We start from the raw sequence: 20769 nt of genomic DNA on the forward strand, positions 1-20769 counted from the left end.
TGCCTGCCTCTGTAATGCCACCCATCGCTGACTACCCCAAACATCTCACCCCTTCCCCACACACACTTACCTGCAAACCGCTTACCTGTTCCATCCTCATATCATAACAACCTCTTTCTGGAATGCTTTTCTTCCTATTCCATACTCCCTCCTATACAGCCTGCCAAATATCTACTCACTTAATTTCCTTATCAACCATCATCCTTTCTTGGCTTAAGACAAAGTTTAGTAGAACTAACAGCAACTACTTTCATCCCCGAAACACAAGTTTCCAACACTTCTTCACAACATTCATTTGTCTATCTTCCCTACTAACTTCTGTGATGTGATCCTTTGATGTGATCCTTAGAATAAAAATTCTATACGGTTCATCTTAATATTCCCAGGGTCAAGCACAGTTCCTATAAAATAAACACAATGAAGGCCTATTGGAGGTTGCTGGTAAATATAACCACTTAACTTGGTGACCTAAATCTGATGGATAGAATGTGGTTTTATATGAGCGAAGTCTATCAGGAGATACAAAATAGGTGAGAAAGACACTCACGAGTGGTCCTTGGAGAGCAAACAAGAAAGCCACTTCACCCCAAATAAATTCTTAATGCAAAGTAAGTCCACAAATGTGTTCAACAGCCCCAAGGTTTCATCCAGCCAAACATTTTCCTGGAGTGGCACCCTTTACATTTTGTGTAGTGATGAATGCCAGGTAGATCTTGAGAAGCAGACTGTGCTTTCTTACCTGTGTTCCAGTTCTCGAATGGACAGGATCACTCCTGACGTGGATGGCTTCTGCTGCACAGTGGCCAGAAAGGTGAACTCACTCTTATTCCGGAACAGCTGAACTAATTTCTCACTCACATGAGGGGCTGCGTGGATCTCTCTTTCTGCATCTGAGGGGTCAAGGAGCAGGAGAAGGGGAAGGTAAGAAGAAATACAGATGGGAAAAGAGGAGAAGGAATACGAGAGGGAAAAGGAAGAAAGACACACAGTTAAAAATGCCTTGTCTGGAGGATCCAGGGTATCTTTCCCCTTTGCCCTTCTTGTCAATAGTTTCCATTTTCAGGTGCCACCCACCACTCCACATGGCTGCCTGCACTCAAGGCAAAGCCTGGGAATGCTGTCCCGGCCATCATCCCCACTTGTCACTTTGACAAGTCCACAATTGGCCAGTCAGTGATTTTTCTGACATCAACATCAGCGATGTTGATGGGACGTGGAGCAATTTGGCCTGCTGCAAACAGATTAGGTTGCTGAAAATAGGCTGAGAGGCAGTCAGATCAATGGTGTCCAAAATTCAGAAAATCCTGAGTCTAATAGGATCCAGTGCCACTCAGCAGGCTCTCATTTCCCCTTTCCCGTGGCCTCAGCTTCCATCTCTCCACACACATCTAGGGAAATATGTCCTCGCTTTGTGACCAGGAGAGATTTACTAGAGCTAATAATGCCAGACAACTGTGCTTCTGCTAAAAGAATAAATACAAGGCATGCTCAGGATCCATCAGTGTGCCTGGAATTTCTGTACACATCCAGTAAATGACTGTCCTCATGAAATATTTATTAAAGTTGAGGCCAATTCAGCAGGTCTAGGGGTGTGTGAGTTCGGCGAATCCTGCTCCTAGACAGGAATCCTTCTTTCTGCAACATCCGCATAATGAGAGATCCCTCATGGTTTCAGACTCACCCTTGTCATGATAAAACTGGGTGTCACACCACTATTTTACACTATACTTTCTGGCACCAGAAAGTGGGCACCAAGGGACTGGAATTAGAGAAAAAGTATTCAGAGGATTGGTGGCCCTCTCATGACCTGCCAATGTCCTCTGCAAGCGATAGGGTGATACGTATGGTAACTCTTGGTTATTTCTCTAGGACTGCCTGAGCAACCCTTGAAAAACATATTATAGAACTGCATTATTTACAATAGCCAAGATACAGGAAATAACCCAAGTGTCCATCGACAAGCGAATGGGTAAAGCAGCTGTGATATACATATAATGGAATCCTAACTCAGCCATAAAAATAGAATCAAATACTGCCATTTGCGGAAACATGAATGGACATAGGCATTATGCTAAGTAAAATAATCCAGACTGAGAAAAGCCAAATACGGTATGATATCACATATGTGGAATCTAAAAACTACAATAATCTAGTGAACATACCAAAGAAAGGAGCAAGACTCACAGATGGGGAATCAACCAGTGGTCACCAGAGGAGAAAGGGGAGGGGAGTGACTGTACACGGTGGGGGAGGGGAGGCATAAACTGTGCGGCTCGAGAATATACTGTGCAACACGAGACTATACCCACGATTCTGTGGCAGCTGTAAATGGAAAGCAACCTTTAAAAATTGCATAAAGAAAAAAAAAAAAACAAAAAAAAATTGCATAAAGAGTTTTTAAAAAGAAAAGAAAAACAGAATTACAAAGGCCCTGTCGCCCAAGCAATATCACAGACTCCTATTAGGACCTTGAACCTCCTCCTTCTAAAGAGTGGCTTTTAAACAAAAAGAAACCCTCAAATTCTTGACCTCAAGCCTCAGTCTTTTCAACTGCAAAATGAGGGGGATGGACTAGGTGATTCCTCACAGTCCCCCCAGCTGCATCGCCTATAATCCTACACGTTGCCATTTCAATCCTACACGTGTGCCATTTGCAGCGCAGAAAAGAACACAGTCTTCCAGCTGTAGGAGTCTAGGCTACAGATGGTGGGAAGTAAGAAATTAATTATTTCCTGCCATGTCCGTAAACAAAGCATGCACAGTCAACAGCAACTGCAGCCACCACAGAAGGTGAGCTGGCGAGACCTTCGGAAGGTGAACTGGAGGCGGGTGAGCAGGTGAGGGAACTCAGGAAGGAAGAATCTCTGCTATTAATATCAGCCATCAGACTACAGCCACTTCCTACAGTTTCCCCTGAGGAAACTCAAGATGCGAAAACAGGATACTGGCCTGCAGATATGTGAGGTGCGGAGGAATGATTTCAGGGAGCCCAGACACTTGCATCTTTCCATACACAGAAAAGCACTAAATTCCTTAACTTGGGTTACCTGGTTTTCTTTAATTTAAAATAATCTTTTGACTTCCAACTACCTACCTTTTGTTGCAAAATTTCTACATAACCTGGCCCCTCTCCTCGCCTCCTTGGAGCAGTTCTCTCAGGGTTAATTGAGGTGCTGCCTCCCAGGCTTAAGTCCTAAAAATTTCCAGTGAATGAAACATAATGAGTTTGAGTAAGCTCTGGGAGCTCGTGATAGACAGGGAAGCTTGGCGTACCACCGTCCACGGGGCCACAAAGAGTCAGACATGACTGAGCAACTGAACTGAACTCAACTTTTAGGTTGTGACTAATCTTTTTATGTCCACAGAAGTAAGGTTGTTACTCTACTAAGGAATGGCCCAAACCAAGAACACTCTACCCACAGAAAACATACCTGGGTGTCATTTGCTTTCCTGCCTAGAGAAAGGCCTTCCCTACTTTACTACTAAGTGGTATGCTGTCAGGCTTCTGCCAAGGGCTGATATAAGAGTCACTTAGGGAATGCTTCTATGCCTTTTACAAAATTCTAGCAAAAGACTATCTATTGTTGCTGTTATTCAGCTGCTAAGCTATGTCAGACTCTTTGTGACCCCATGGACTGTGGTATGGACTTCACTATCTCCCGGAGCTTGCTCAAACTCACATCCATTGTGTCAGTGATGCCATCCAACCATCGCATCCTCTGTCGTCCCCTTCTCCTCCTGCCCTCAATCTTTCCCAGCATCAGGGTCTTTTCCAATGAATCAGCCCTATGCGTCAGGTGGCCAATGTACCAGAGCTTCAGCATCAGTCCTTCCAATGAACATTCAGGATTGATTTCCTTTAGGATTGATTATTTGAAAGCATCATTTCTTCAGTGCTCAGCATTCTTTATGGTCCAACTCTCACATCCATACATAACTAGTGGGAAAACCATAGCTTTCACCAGACAGACCTTTGTCAGCAAAGTGATGTCTCTGCTTTTTAATACACTGTCTAGGTTGGTCATAGCTTTCCTTCTAAAGAGTAAGAGTCTTTTAATTTCATGGCTGCAGTCACCATCTGCAGTGATTTTGGAGCCCAAGAAAATAAAATCCATAACTGTTTCCACTTTTTCCCCATCTATTTGCCATGAAGTGATAGGACTTTCCATACTTTCCATAAAGATATTGAAAACCTATTAAATGTATGGACAAATCACTCTGCAAACTAGAGACCATTAGCCAATGTTTGTTAATGTTATTTTTATTATTATTACCGCTGGGCAAAGAGCCTTGCAATCAGTTTCACTTAAAATTTAGTGCCAGGTAAAAAGTCTTGGTTGAGATTAACATCTAGATTTATTTTTTTCCTTTATGCTACTTCCTTCTTTACTCATCAGTTAGGATTCAACTGACTGGTGGTGGCTGCATAGAGAGCTCATAGAGGATTCTGAAGCTTAGAACCAGTGAAAAGAGAGCCATGATTAATCACCAGGCTGACTGGGGGAATGATGAATATCAGATCAGTTATGGGGGTCCTCACCTCTCAATTTTCCCTGAGGGATATGATCAAATCTGATGGTCAATGACCCCAAAATTTTATATCTGCAACCCTAACCTCTCCTTTAAGTAACAGACTCATATATGCAATGGCCTCCGGACGATCTCCACGTGCACACTGAATATCATTTCAAGTTGTATCCACCACTGAGCTCTTTTTCTCTCCAATGACCCTCTATTTTCTCCTAGAGTTCCCAGTCTTTGCAAATGGAATGACTCACTTCCTAAGGTCAAAAAACTAGCAATTGTTGTCGATTTTTTCTTTTTCTCCACCCTCCATATTCAATCCAAGAACGTATCATGAGGGCTCCGGCAGCTGGCATCTGTTTATTTCTTCCTGGCCCCACTCAAACTTTTGTCCAAGCTGCCATCATCTCTCCAATAGCATCCTCAAAGTCTCCAGGCTGCCTTCCCTCCTCTGCCACCCACACAGCAGCCCAAGAAGTCAGGGTCACTTCCATCTGCTGCATAAAACCTTCCAGTGGCTTCCCATCACTTCCAGGGTAAAATCAGGCTCCTCAGCATGGCCTGCACGGTCACACACAAGTTAACTCTTGCCTACCTACCCCTTCTCCAGCTCTCACTGCATATGCAACCTCTTGGCCACTCCCTCCAACAGAACCCCCATTAATCTCATACGCCACTTTGGTGATTTCCCCACCTATCATGTCCTGTGATCAATTATTTCCTTGCATCACTTATCATAACCTTGTTCCATGTTTCTTACTTTACTTCCTTTCTTTCCTCCCTCGACTGTAAGCATCAGGAGTGCAGACATACTTATTTATTCCCTGTTGCATCCACAGTTCTTAGTGGCTGGCAGGAAACAGGCATTCAATCAAGACTCAGTCAGTTCAGTTCAGTCGCTCAGTCGTGTCCGACTCTTTGCGACCCCATGAATAGCAGCACGCCAGATCTCCCTGTTCATCACCAACTCCCGGAGTTCACTCAGAGTCACGTCCATCGAGTCAGTGATGCCATCCAGCCATCTCATTCTCTGTCATCCCCTTCTCCTCCTGCCCCCAATCCCTCCCAGCATCAGAGTCTTTTCCAGTGAGTCAACTCTTCGCATTAGGTGGCCAAAGTACTGGAGTTTCAGCTTTAGCATCATTCCTTCCAAAGAAATCCTGGGGCTGATCTCTTTCACAATGGACTGGTTGGATCGCCTTGCAGTCCAAGGGACTCTCAAGAGTCTTCTCCAACACCACAGTTCAAAAGCATCAATTCTTCAGCGCTCAGCTTTCTTCACAGTCCACTTCTCACATCCATACATGACCAATGGAAAAACCATAGCCTTGACTAGACGGACCTTTGTTGGCAAAGTAATGTCTCTGTTTTTCAACATGCTATCTAGGTTGGCATAACTTTTCTTCCAAGGAGTAAGCGTCTTTTAATTTCATGGCTGTAATCACCATCTGCAGTGATTTTGGAGCCCCCCAAAATAAAATCTGACACTGTTTCCCCATCTATTTCCCATGAAGTGATGGGACCAGAAGCCATGATCTTCGTTTTCTGAATGTTGAGCTTTAAGCCAACTTTTTCACTTTCCTCTTTCACTTTCATCAAGAGGCTTTTTAGTTCTCTTCACTTTCTGCCATAAGGGTGGTGTCATCTGCATATCTGAGGTGATTGATATTTCTCCTGTCAATCTTGATTCCAGTTTGTGCTTCTTCCAGCCCAGCGTTTTTAATAGATGGCGTTTTTCATGATGAACTCTGCATATAAGTTAAATAAGCAGGGTGACAATATACAGCCTTGAGGTACTCCTTTTCCTATTTGGAACCAGTCTGTTGTTCCATGTCCAGTTCTAACTGTTGCTTCCTGACCTGCATATAGGTTTCTCAAGAGGCAGGTCAGGTGGTCTGGTATTCCCATCTCTTTCAGGATTTTCCACAGTTTATTGTGATCCACACAGTCAAAGGCTTTGGCATAGTCAATCAAGATTACTCAATTAATTAACTAATGTATTTTCCATTGTGTATCTGCATAGTTGCTAAGTCAGGTCCGACTCTGTGACCCCACGGACTGTAGCCTGCCAGGCTCCCCTGTCCATGGGATTCTCCAGGCAAGAATACTGGAGAGGGTTGCCAGTTTGTTCTCCAGGGGATCATCCTGACCCAGGATCAAACCCACCTGCCTGCATTGGCAGGCAGCTTCTTTATCACTGAGCCAGTGAAGCCCCTAAATCTGAGTTTGTTTCTATTTTGCCAGTGTGTTCATTTGTATTGGTTTTAAATTGCACATAAGTGATATCATATGAGTATCAAACAGGTCTCTTCTCCACTCTTGGCTGCCCTAAACCCAGCGCGATGATGTGGCACGGAGGTGGTGGGAACAGAGCATCACCATGCAGACAGTGGGCTCATTCACAGGAAAGCCAGGAACACTGCTTTCCTGTTACAGTTATGGAAATACACATCTCTGTAAGTTTTCCATTTATGTCATTTATAGTGTTTACATTGTTACTTCAAGTAACCACAAATATTACAGTCAGAAAATAGCATGATACCTTCGGACAACTAGCAGATAAATGAGTCCTTCTTAAGTGACTATCAAATTAAAATGATTGCCAGTGCCAGTTTAGCCTATTCCTCCTTGTAGGACACTCCAGCTAATGCACTAATCCAGCCCAGCCCCCTTAGAAAGCTGAATATGTCTTTTACCAGCTTTTCTCATTTATCATTGTAAATGATTGGCATGTTGAAGTAAGGAGAACCCATTAGCACTCAGAGTGAAATGTAAAAAAATAAAAGAAAGAAAAGAAACATGTACTTTGATAAATTGAGATTTTATGTACATTTTCATTGTCAAAATAAAAAGCTATTTCAAATAAATGTTTACCATACTTCAGCCACTGAAAAATATAAGAAATCCTACTCCTTTTACAATAATAATTGGACCAGGTTTCAAGGAACTAAAGACTAAGTTCTGCAGATAACTAAGCTGTGTGATCTTAGATAAGATACTTGATCTCTGATCCTCACACACTGTATCTTAAAATTTAAACAGTTGAACTCCATGGTCTCCAAGTTGTTTCCTAGTTCAACGGTTCTGTGAATCAGTTTCCCCTGCTCCTAAGTCAATAGCAAGATGGTACTGAGGGCACTTCCCATCTATAAAAAACCCAGGTTCTATATTTTTTCTGCCGATTTTCCAAGACAACGATAAAAACTGTGATCAATTTCTGAAAACAGTGTATGTCACCTATTTTTGCAGTAGCCTGCTTTTTTTCCCTAGAGTTAAAAGGGCAACTGATGAAAACCAGTTAGTGAGAACCTATCATGAATATTATACTTCTATGTGTATGGGATCACTACAATGCGGGTTTGCTGCATTATTTGAGAATATTCAGTTCTTCTTGAGAGAACAAGAAAAATAAGTGGAATTTATAAACCTCGTGTGTGTGTGTGTGTGTGTGTGTGTGTGTGTTAGTCGCTCAGTTGTGTCCAATTCTTTGTGACCCGATGGACTGCAGCCCTCCAGGCTCCTCTGTCCATGGGAATCACCAGGCAAGAATACTGGAATGCGTTGCCATGCCCTTCTCCAGAGGATCTTCCCAATCTGAGATAAACTCGTAGACATGTTAAAGATAGATAAAAATTTAGAAATCTTTGAAATGTGCTAAACATATACCCAATAATTGCACCATAAGTATGCTGAACGTAGATACAAAGGACTGAATAAGAGTATCACTTACAAATAGAAGGGGGTGGGAGGACCAAGTCACAATGTACAATAGCCCCCTTCAGAACGGCCGCTCTGTCGTCCCCAAATCTGACATCCATCTCTGACACTCATTCTATTCCCATGCTGGTCCCATCTCTACTCTCTCTCTCAGAAACGTTAATAGAACCCATTGGTGCTCACCGAATTAACTGGTGAACTACAGCTGTGGCCAGGCATATTTGCCCAAGTCTCGCTATTAAGAGGAAACACACTGGGGCTAGGCATCTCCTATCTGCTGAACCTCTTTTTAATAACCTCAGATACTGTCCTTGTAGCCACAGCATTAGAGAGGAGACTGAGAGAAAGACAGACTAGAGAACCAACACGTAACCCAGGAACCCGGTGGGTTAGCCCATCCTTCTCCCCTCACCCTACCTGAACCCTAGCAACTCTTGGTTCCCTGCTTCCTTTTGGGTATTTCTAATTGATTTGATAAGCCACATGATTCAAGCACATGAATTTGGCCGACCTGTGAGGCTTTCAATTGTGTGACTTCTGGGAGTATACTTGGAGGCTACCATTGCACCAAGGTAATTTCCTACATAACCACCACTCATAGTGAACATTTTACACTTTAAAAAACAGAGAGAAAAGACAATGTCATTCCAAATACTCAAGAGGTTTTGCCTGATTTAGTTAAGAAGTGCTAACTCAGCAGCAAGGGTTAAGTGTTTTTTCCTTCCTAGGATGAAATGGCTCTACTTAGTCAATTTTCAAGAAAGACTAAAAATGCTAATATGATAATCAACCATCAGTAAAACCGTGCTAGATGAAGGGAGGAGGCTGAGGAGTGGAGCAGGAAAGAAATTAACCGGTGGTATTCACAAGCTCTTCTCTACCTAATCTAGAAGCAACTTCATTTCCCTTTTCCTTGACATACAGTGTAAGAAAGGTGATGATTTTCATTGTCAGCAAACATACCTGTGTTTACTGTGTGCCAGGTACCAGCAAAAAGGTCAAAACACAATTTCTGCCGTCAAGGATAACTACATAAGCAAGACAGTTACTTGGTGAAAACCAGGGCACAAAAAGAGGAAGGGAGCCTGGGGATGACATCACATAAGATGCATCTTTGAGGCTGAGTCAAAAAGATGAACCAGCATTTACTAGACAGGAGAAACAGAGAGAAGAGGGCATTCTTTGCAGATCGCTTTGAACCTTTCATTACCCACATATTTTGCATTATCCTAGCATTCTTCTTTCTTTGCAAGCCTCTCTCCCTAAAACTCTTAGCAGAAAAGCAACTATTCAGTCTGATATTGGAGGAAACTCTCCCCTGATCAGTGAGTCAAGAGAGCAAAACCAGCAGAAATAGGACAAAACAAACACAGCAGGGCAGCCTTGACTGATGAACTCAGGCGACATCTTGGTAATCACAGCATGTGTACACTAAGAACTTCAACACATGGCAGAATCTTGTTATAGACATGGCACATCCTTCTAGCCTGAGTCCCACATAAGCTTGTGGTTAAGATTGCCCTGAAAGGTAAAGCAACACTTGCTAAATTGAAATGACAGTCGGCTTTTCATTTCTAAGTAGAGAGGAAACTTGCCATTTCAGAACTGCCAACTCTCCAGAGGGCAAGTGCTGCTGTGTGGAGAGGCGTACATGTCCACCGTTAGGTCCTGGGGCCCTTCTCTGAGAAATTCAGATGCTATTGATCTAAGTACTTTCAAAGCAGCCGAAATCACAAGCAGAAAGTAGTAGGAACACCAAGAGCCTCCCACTTAATATGTAAGGGATTCCTATCTCCACTAACAAGTTCACAATAATATCCCATTAAGCGTCCATTAGCTTCAGAAGCCAGGATAATAAAAAGCAAATATGTGTATGGTATATTATGGTACAAGGGCAGAGTTAACTACTTTACATGTATTCTCTAATTACAATAATCTGAGGAATAGCCATTACTATTTTTCCTACTTTACATTTGAGAAAACTAAGTTTTACAGAACATAAATGATTTTCTGAAAAGATATTGGACTAGGAGGCCACGGTTCTGAGATTCCAACCTGGCAGGCTGGTTCCATATGCTACAGCCTTCACTGTGCCAGGCCTACTGTTTGCCAGTACGTATGATCTCAGTGCTTGGTACATGTGGGAAAGGGACAAATCATCATATACCCAGTGCCTGACACTACTCACTCAGAAAATATTTATGAACAATCTATTTGCATAACCCCTGAGCTAAATAACATTCCCCCATTTTATAGGTAAGGAAACTGAGGCACAGAGAGTCAAACTCTGAGCACAGAGAATGGCTTGCCCAAAGTCACACAGCCTGTGACTAGAGAAAAAACTTGAGTCCTCAGCAGAGTCGATCAGAACACTCCACGGCATTCGCCTGGCACCCCTGCTTATGTTCACTTTCATTCTCTTTTCCTGTCTCCTACCCACCTTGTCCTGCACTCGAGCCACACAAGCTCCTGTCTCTTCTTCTCAGGGCCGGGTTCCTTCCCACCCTGGTACGTTCCATTTGCAGTGACCTCCCTTCTCGCTTCTGTGAATACCAACTTAATTGTTAGTCCTCAGGCCATCTTTCCCTGACCACCCAGACCTTGTATTCCCTATGTTACCATCACTGGACTTCTTATAAATATCAAGGTTTTACGTGAATAATCATTATATTGTGCCATCACTTCATTAACTACTATCATGCCCACTGCATTCGATTCCATAGAAAATGGTTTATCAATAGATACTCACACTCAGCATCGTGCCTGGTGTGTGGTGAAACCTCAAAAGCTATTTGCTGCACTAGTAATATATCTTGATTCCAAAGTCTGGGACCCAACAGAAGGGGTTTACCAAAGACACTCAATTATAACCCCAACCTGCAGAGAAAATGACATTAAAATAATAAGCTGCCTAAGGAATAATAAAGCCAGCAAAGCACCCCTAGCTCATTCAGAGACTAAACCCAAAGGATCCTGTGACACATGGTGCTAATTTTTTAAAATTCCTATGTGACTCAAGAGATTCAGATGTCCCCATGATTTTACTAATTAGATGAGCACGGTGGGGGAACCGAACCCCTCTTCTCAACATTTAAAAATACCAGTAAGGAAAATCAAGGCATCCGCTGATCATTAGGAAGTCAGCAAACCAGTCCTCTGCAGGCTGTCTCCCTGTGTGTGCTCAGCCATGCCCACCCCTTTGCGACCTCATGAACTGTAGCCCACCATGCTCCTCTGTCCATGGGATTCTCCAGTGAAGAATACTGGAGTGGGTTGCCATTTCCTCCTCCAGGAGATCTTCCCAGACCCAGGAACTGAACCCGCTTCTCTGTGCCTCCTGCATTGGTAGGCAGATTCTTTACTACTAACGCCACCTAGGAAGCCTATATTAGCCTATATTAGGAAATCTCCCTATATTAGCACCATAACCTACCAGTGATCAAGTTCTCCTCCATAATCCTCATACCTCCACCCCCATCTCAGTGGAATCCTCAAAGCAGAGACAGAGGTAAAGCGTGGATGCCAACTCTATCTGAATCACAGGACAGGAAAACAAGAGTCTGATAAAGATTTTTAATAAAGGCTGCATTGTGTAAACTACAAACTTGCAGTTCTAAGATAAGTAAGTTCTAGGGATGTAGTGAAAAGCATGGTGACTGTAGTTAATACTGTATTATATATTTGAAGGTTGCTAAGAGTAGATCTTAAGTTCTCATCATAGAAAAAAAATGTAATGATGGAAGGTGATGAATGTTAACTAAGCTTATTGAGGTAATCACTTTGCAGTATACATACATCAAATCATTATGCTGTAACTTTAATACAATGTTATACACCAATTATATCTCATTAAAACTAGGGGGGTGAGAAGAGGGAATACTTCACTGTATAGCAAAAAAGCTACCTAGGGAATGGTTATAAATTAGACTGCATATAACCAATGGAAAATTACACAGGATAATATAACATCAAAAGTATTAGAGTAACAGAAAATTCCTAGGTAATAATATCAAACAGGGATGCAACTGCATGCATAATGACATATCAGTATAGAAAAATGTATTTAGTGATGCATAGCAGAAATATACAAATGGCCTTCAATCAAAATGTTAACATTGGAGGCTAATCTGGGTTATATTTTTCTTCTTTCACCATGTCTCAATTTTCCAGATCTCCTCTGAGAATTACTGTAAGGAAAAAACAATCAATTTTATGCTAAAAATATAAGAGCACATTATAGAAACAGGAGAAGCAAAAAGGGCATCCGAAAAGAAAATAAGTAGCAACTCTCCAGCTTTCAATCATGAAATTGCGCCTCTTTAAATCAATAAGACCCCCCTTAACCCCCACTCCAGCCAAGCTCAACCAGCTCTGGCTTCCCATAGAATACCACTCCCCTCCTTAATGCAGGGGACCAGTCAGCTCCCAGAATGGCCTGCAGGGGCATTTCAACACAGAACCACCCCCCTCCCCACAGTTCATAGCAGCTCAGGCTGATGGGATTTGAGGCCTATTTCTGTAATAACTAGCAGTTGAGTCAAGCGTCATTTTAATCCGCAGTCATGGTCAAGAGTCCGAGGGTGCAGAGGGATGCCCACCACATCCTGATGCACAGAGGCTGTCAAACACAGGCAACTCTCCTAGCACATGGTGCTCTCCGGGTTCCTGCAGAAGACATGAGGACAGTCCTGGGCCGCGCCCTCTGCCGACTACTCAGCTATTCTTCCAATCATTCGCTCATTAATTCCTCACCTTGAAAACCTTTATTGAGCACTCTTCTGAACCAAGAATTATGGACACAAAACTTGAGACGCATCTTTTATCTGCCAGGGGCTAAGCATCGAGTAATAAAGACCCAAACATAGACAAACGGGAACTGCTCAGTTGTTCAGTTCAGAGGCAGAAGCAAAGTAGGAATTCTTAGGAGGGAATACAAGGCTAGAATAGCCTGAAACAGGACCAGAGAGCTTCCCCTCAGAGACCTGATCCTCCCAACAAGGGGCAGTGCAGGGTAGCGGTTAAGCACTCAGACTATGGAGCCTGACTGGCTCAGATTCCAGCTTCCCCACATACCAGATATGTGACCATGGACCCATTAACCTCTCTGTGCCTCAGCTTCCTCATCTGTAAAATGGGAATAAAATTCCATCTATCCCATAAAAGCAGTATGAACATCAAATTGATTCATATGTGTTAAGCTCTCAAAACAGTGTCTGCCACAGGGGAAGCACTGGCCAATTGTTTATTTGGAAAACAGGTAGGGCAGGCCCTGAGACCTAGAGGATGGGAGTGTACAAAGCTATGCCAGTCCCCACCTTGCCAGGAGGGCCCAGCAGGAGGATAACGGGCAAGTGAGCAAGGGTCGCCAGCCATGGCTGGAGGCATGGTGAGTGGTCAGTTCTAACCCTCTCCTCTTAAAAAGCTGGCAGAGCTTATGAAGCTTCCTATGAATCCAATCTAGGTCTAGCCAAACAATCAACATCCAAACATCTTTGAATTTTTGCTATGTGCTAAATCAAATACACTTAAATATATTTAATCTATTTAAGCAATGGGCTTAAATATACTTTCTAATTCAGTCCTCACCTGCAGCCCAGCAATGTCAGTATTGTTATTCCCATCTTATGAATGAGGTATGAAGAGTTAAGAAGCTCTGTATTTAAGTATTGCCACTGGATTTCAAACTCAGATCTGTCTACTGTCAACCACGACTCACCACTGCCTCTCAGCCCCGATCATTCATCTCAGCCCAACTGGTGCCTGGATACCAGCTCCACCATGGAGCCTCTGTGAGACTTTAGGCAACTTAGCTTCCTTCCTTCATCCTTGAGTTGCCCCGCCTGTAACACAGTGGTAATACTACGCACAGGGCCGGGCTCAGTAAGGAGTCACGGAGTGTGCCCACTATATAGCTTGTGCTCTGTATTTCCTCCACGCTGGCCTCTCTTTAGGACATCATTTCTGAGTCGCTTTGCACAGACAGCTTAGAAGTCTACACATGGGAAGTCTGAGCTTTAACATTTACCAGTGGGTTCACACACAGGATCACATTTCACATTCATAATAATCCATTGTGCAAGCATGTGCGTGTGTGCCAAGTCGCTTCAGTGTCCAAAGTGTCCAGCTCTTTGCAACCCTATGGACTGTAGCCACCCAGGCTCCCCTGTCCATGGAATTCTTCAGGGAAGATTACTGGAGTGGTTTGCCATGCCCTCCTCCAGGGGATCTTCCCAACCCAGGGAATCCGCATCTCTTATATTTCCTGCATTGCCAGGCAGGTTCTTTACCAGCAGCACCACCTGGCAAGCCCAAAAACCCACTAGGTAGGCATTAATAACCTCACTTTCAAGATAAGGAATCTCTGGCTTGTAGAAGTTACATAATTTGCCCCACAAATTTTCAGCTCTTTCTGGGTATTTCTGTATGAATTCCCTAGTCCCCAGACAAAGAATCTTTAAACTTCTCCACTTCACTCCAATGCCAGCTCTCCCCTATCAAAGGGGCACTCCTCCTCCAAAACTCTCAACTGTCCCATATACTGAGTGCACTCACCAGCCTGCTTGAAAAGTCTGGAGCAGGGGTCCGACCCAAATAGGATTGGTTCCCTTTTGTGCAATCCCAACTCTCAGGCTTAAGAGAGACATTTTCAATGCTACACTGGCCTTGACCTTGCCATATCTACTCCAACTCAACAGTAAATAGTGAGGCATCATGCTCGACCGCAAGCTCTCTAATTCATGATTATTCATTATAAATCATTTTTACATGTTGCTTCGAATGCTGCTCAAGAATAAAAATCTGCCTGCGTTGAAATGCACTGTGATTTTAATATGCAAACCTCCTACAGAGATGATGTCTCATTTTAATTATTGTTTCAGTTTAATGGGTTTTCATTAAATTAGAGGATGGAGCAATTATGAGGATGAACAGCTAATGTTTCAAAGGTAAGCTCCTGTGGCTCTGTGCGCAAAGAGATAGTTGTGGCATCAATGAGCAGAAAGTGACACTCTTCTGGATAAGCCCGTGTGCAGCCTGATAGAAAACAACACTGGCTATTTCTCTTTCCAGCTTCAAAACAAAGCTAGCATCTTCTCACTGAAGATAAGCGAACAGCTCTAAGCATGTGTCTGACTGAAGGTATCTTTATCACATAACTTTTCTATCAGGAATCCAAGCTCCCCTGTTTATCAGGCCAGAAAGCCCTCTTCAAAGTCCACAACCTCAGTCATGTCTGACCCTTTGCAAGCCCATGGACTCTAGCCTGCCAGGCTCCTCTGTCCATGGTATTCTCCAGGCAAGAGTACTAGAGCAAGTAGCCATTCCCTTCTTCAGGGGATCTTCCCAACCCAGGGATCGAACTCCAGTCTCCTGCATTAGAGGCAGATTCTTTACCATCTGAGCCACCAGGAAAGCTAAGTATCAAACCATAGGAAAGTACTCCTGATGAAACAGTCTTATCCCTCACAAGCAAGGAATTTAGTTGGTTCTGTGGATGAATATCTGACTTCTTGCCTCCGGGAAATTGTTCCAACTGCACAACAGACTGCAATGACCAAAATAATATTAATTAGCAAACTGGGAGAAGTTCAATGAGAAATTATTTTGGTGGCTTCCAATATTTTACCCCAGAAACTGCACAGACTTTGCACTTGGGACCAACAGGGTAGAATTACCCCAGACAGAGGCAAAGGAATGAATGAGTAGTAGCGAATGAGGGGAGGGCCACAGGTAGGATCTACTCCACTGGGGTCCCAGTCAGAGGTAAAGGGTTATGACGCCACACTGGACAGAGTGGGGGGTCTGCATTGCAGAAGTCTGCACCTGGGGAGAGGGAGAGAGCTTAGCAAAGCTCACATGTGTGATTTCAGGAATTACCCAGCGGTACAGTGGTTAAGACTCTGTGCTCTCACTGCTGAGAACCTGGGTTCAATCCCTGGTCAGGGGACTAAGATCCCAGACGCCTCACAATACAGCAAAAAAAATTTTTTAATTTAATTTTTCTTTCTCTCCAGCTAGGTGGAAGGAAAAAGACGAGAGCCACAGAAGGTCATTCCAGACATAATTGGTCCATTAGGGTAGGGCAGACCTGGTCACTATACATGCCAAGAAAGTAATATGGGAACATCTCACTACGCTGTGGGAAGGAGAGAAAAAGAAATCTTTCCCACAACAAAGAGAAGCACCGGCCCCAAGTAATACAGCAATAACTAAGTGCTGAATGAGGTACCCTCTCTGTTCAGCACTGCCCCTCCCCAGCCTGATGCTGACCACCTGTCAGGGCACACACTGGCTGGCGTGGCCGCCGGACAAGTTCTCTTTGCTGTTATTTCAAGTGTCCTGAATATTTCCAAAGGGACAGTAACTTGGAACTCCTCAGTGGAATGCTTTCTTTCAGCTCCTTTATTTTCGCTGTCCTAAAAAGCGCATCGTCAGCTCTTAGATCACACGTTTTAATCTAATTACATGCCTTGTTAGCTAATTAGTTCCAGAATCACTGCTGGGAAGGTCTCCCTCACTATTTATCTATCTGTGTTGGCCACTGGGTGTGCTTCTTGATTCCTGGAAAAAGTGAGTAATTATTGGCCTTTCAAACTCTGTCCTGAGGAGGGACAGCAAAGCTCTCCAGGCCCCTGAAACTCCAGGCTTTGAACAGAAGCTCCAGGAAACGTGGGCACTTGTGCAGCAAAGGGCCCTTGGTGTGGTTTCTCACAGACTTGAAAACTGACCCCTTCAGAGATGTTTTCCAATCCATTAACATTAATGTAACCCTTAAAACAAACTGTTGGAGCTGCTGCTTGCCTGAACTCAAAGTCAACTGCATTCCGACTACTGGATCCTTCTCACCAATTCCCCACAACTGCCCTCCCAAAAGCAATCTACGACCAAGGGTTCAAATTACAATCCCCATTTACTGAAGACTTAAAAAAAAAAAAGAAAAGAAAACATCGATTTGGGAGAAAACTGGCCTTTCATCACCACTGGAAATAATTTGGAACTGGCCTGTCCCAGGGTAACCATGCTGAGTCACTTCAGTGAAGTATGCCTTTGGTATATTAAATAGCATCTTCATGATAATTCATCTCAAAGGGTGCTCGGTAGGTTTCCAAGCAATCTTTTCTACCTGAGTGTGATCTGACTTAGTCAGCAGATATTCTTTTCAGCCACGAATGACCTGAAAACCCCACCCTCCACCACGAGTGCTTGGTTGGTTGGTAGCTGATCCTTGGACAAGCGCTCTCAGCCGAGCCCTGGGGGTACAAAGCACGTGAATGCAGTTCAATCTCAACTCTTCCCCCACCCAGAGCTCCAGCCACCTTCTCCACACCTATCCAAATCCTGCCCATCTCCTCTTGAGGCCCAGACCAAGTCCACGAAGCTCTGGAGCCCTCAATTCAAAGGGGCTTCTCCCATCCCTTCACTCCAACATTCTTCACCCGTTCAAATGCGTATTTATGGCAACTGTTCTCTGTGGCCTGGTAGGACAAACTTGGTCTGGGCAAAGACTCCAGCCAGTATCTGTAGCTGCACGGACCAGTACCGCGCACTGTGATCCATCTTACATCCTGCATCTTGCCAAATCCAGTGGCCAGTTCCCCACCCTCCACCTAACTGACCTCTCAGCAACCTCCAGTGGCTGTCCTCTCCCTCCTTTTTCAGGCACTCTTTTGGGCACGGAATTCTTCTGGCTTTCCTCCCACCTCTGCAGCCAGCCTGGGGCTCCTTCACGCCCTCCTCTGCCTGCTCTCTTACTGTCAGGGTGTCTCCAGCACATCCAGCCAGCCCTGAGCTCTGCCTCTATCACCACCTGGACTCGCCATCCTCTTGCCTACCACGCTGCAGCAGCCTCCAAAGCCCACTTGCTTTGTGTCTTTCCCCTTCTCCCCCACTTTCTGACTTTCTCTCATGTAGCAATTGGAGCGACAAGGAAATCCTTTTCAGACTTAAATCATATCCTATCAACCACCTCAACTACTTTCTTTAAACCCTCAAATAGCTGCCTGTAGTTGTTTCCTGTTGCTTCTGGAACATAGGCCTGCAAACTCAGTGCTTAAAACAACACAAACTCATCATCTCATGGTTCTGGAGGTCAGAAGCCTGAAATGGGTTTTCCTGGAACAAAACTAAAATGCGGGCAGGACCACCCTGCCACCCTCCAGAAGCTCCAGGGGAAATAACTTACCTTGCCTTTTCCAGCTTTCCTTGGTTCACATCCCCTTCCTAATCCTCAAAGTGAGTTTTGCAGCACCTTACCATCTCTCTCTGCCTTTATCTGCACATCACTCACCCTCCCTGACTTAACTTCCAGTTTCCATCTTATTGGGCCCAGCTGGATAAGGCAGGCTAGCCTCCCCACCTGAAGATCCTTAACTTAATCACATCTTCAAAGCTATTTTTATCATGTAAATTAACAATCACAGGTTCTGGGGATTAGGACATAAGTATCTTTGGAGGCGGGGAGGTCCTTGCATTTTTCACCAGTGCAAGGGAAAAAAGACCCTAACTCCTTACAATGACTGAAAGACGCTGCATGGCTTGGTGCTGCTGCCGGGGCGGAAACAAAGACCAAGCTTTTACTTTGGCCCTGGCCACGCTCTCCAACCTCCTTGGATACCTTCACCCACACAGGCCATCCTTGTGCCCCTTAAACTTGTTTGATCCAAGGGGTTTTGTATCAGCTCTTCCAAAAATGTCAGTTCTGGGAGCAAAACAGCCTGGATTCAGTTCTCAGCTTTGCCACTTACTGCACCTAACCTTGACGGTATAAATAACAGGGTTATTTAACCTGTTTTCCCTTCTGTAAAATTGGGCCCATAATACCTATCTCCCTTGTAGGATTATTATGGATTGTTTTGAGAATGAAATGAGTTAACAAACATAAAGAATTTAGAACAATGTCTAGCACCTAAAAAGTGTTCATCACTAACCATGTAAGTGATCGGGAATAATATTATCTTTGCATGGCTGACTTCTTCACCCAGGCATCAGCTCAAATACCACCTCTGCAAGGAAGTCTCCATAATCCTACCTAGAGTCAATCCTCTCCTTCTCTTTCTCTCTTCAGTATTGCTATTTTATTTCCTGCATAGTCTCTACGACTACCTATAGTTACTAATTTATGAGTATACTTGTTCACTGTGATTCCCTATCTCTGCTGGAACTGAAGCGTCATGAACTCAGAGACTCTGTCTTTTCTCTGCTACATCTCTCATATCTAGCCAGAACAGTGCCCATCACTAGGGTGTGCAATAAACATTTGCTGAATGAATGAATGAATGTGACATGTTCCTGGTTCTCTCCTCCCTGCACCTGGATCCAGGGCCCCCAAGGGCAGAGCATCCTGCATGTTCCTCTTGCGCAATCATGACCCAGCAGAGTGGCTGGCACCGGCGGCAAAGCAGAATCACACTTAATGCCTGCTGATTGATCGATGTATAAGTGAGCTTTAGAGGCACCTTCAAGATAACGGCTCTAAAAAAAAAAAATTGTTCTCCAGCCAGTCACTCCAAGACTGAGAGAGACAGGATTCCAAAGTTACATATGGAAAAAAGCAATATTCCAAGCAGAAGTCTAGCATAGGAAACAGACTTGCAGTTGCCAATGGGGAGGGGGCGGAGGGAGGAATAGAGTGGAAGGCTGACGTTAGCAGATGCAAACTATTACATACGGGCTTCGCCGGTGGCTCAGTGGTAAAGAACCTACCTGCCACTGCAGGAGACCCAGGTTTGATCCCCAGGTCGAGAAGATCCCCTGGAGAAGGGAATGGCTACCTGCCCCAGGATTCTTGGTTGGAAAAGCCCATGGACAGAGGAACCTGGTGGGCTACAGTGCATGGAGTCACAAAAGAGTTGGACACGACTTAGTGACAAAACAGCAACAACTATTATATACAGGATGGATAAACTATCAGGTCCTACTGTATAGCACAGAGAACTATAGTCAATATCCTATGGTAAACCATAATGGAAAAGAATATTTTAAAAGAATATATATAAGTGTAACTGAATCACTTTGCTGTATAGCAGAAATTAAAACATCATAAATCAAGTATGTATACCATGTTGATTCAGTTGTGTCCAATTCTTTGTGAGTACAATTTAAAAAAATTAAAAAAGAAAAAAACAGAGCTTCCCTGGTGACTCAGTGGTAAAGAATCTGCCTACCAATGTAGGAAACACAGGTTCAATCCCTGATCGAGGAAGATTTCAAACGCCACAGAGCAACTAAGCCTGTGCCCCACAGCTATCGAGCCTGTGGTCTAGAGCCTGGGAGCTATAACTACTGAAGTCTGAACTGCAACGAGAGAAGCCACTGCAATGAGAAGCTTGCACACTGCAACTAGAGAATAGTGCACGCTTGCCGCAGCTACAGAAGAGCCCGCACAGCAACGAAGACCCAGCATAGCCATAAATAAATAAAATTATTTAAAAAAGAAAAGAAAGCAGAAGTCCAAGAAGCTGCATTCCCAAGATTGCCCTGGCCCCAGCACACACTCTGAAGAACACACTTATGGGTTGGGCAGCTTCCTAA

At 44.0% G+C, this 20769-nt stretch overlaps 1 protein-coding gene across 4 annotated transcripts in view; it reads right to left on the bottom strand.

Annotated features, from left to right (window-relative positions):
• NELL1 (neural EGFL like 1) overlaps window positions 1–20769 on the bottom strand; it is a 1018153-nt gene that overhangs the window by 912104 nt on the left and 85280 nt on the right. For all 4 annotated transcript variants that reach the window (XM_069565320.1, XM_069565321.1, XM_069565323.1 and 1 more), the window contains exon 3: window positions 740–890. In XM_069565320.1, the coding sequence (XP_069421421.1) occupies window positions 740–890 (151 nt within the window). The remainder of the gene's footprint in view (window positions 1–739; window positions 891–20769) is intronic.

The sequence above is a fragment of the Ovis canadensis genome, chromosome 21 (genome assembly GCF_042477335.2).
Source record: "Ovis canadensis isolate MfBH-ARS-UI-01 breed Bighorn chromosome 21, ARS-UI_OviCan_v2, whole genome shotgun sequence".
Taxonomy (NCBI): domain Eukaryota; kingdom Metazoa; phylum Chordata; class Mammalia; order Artiodactyla; family Bovidae; genus Ovis; species Ovis canadensis.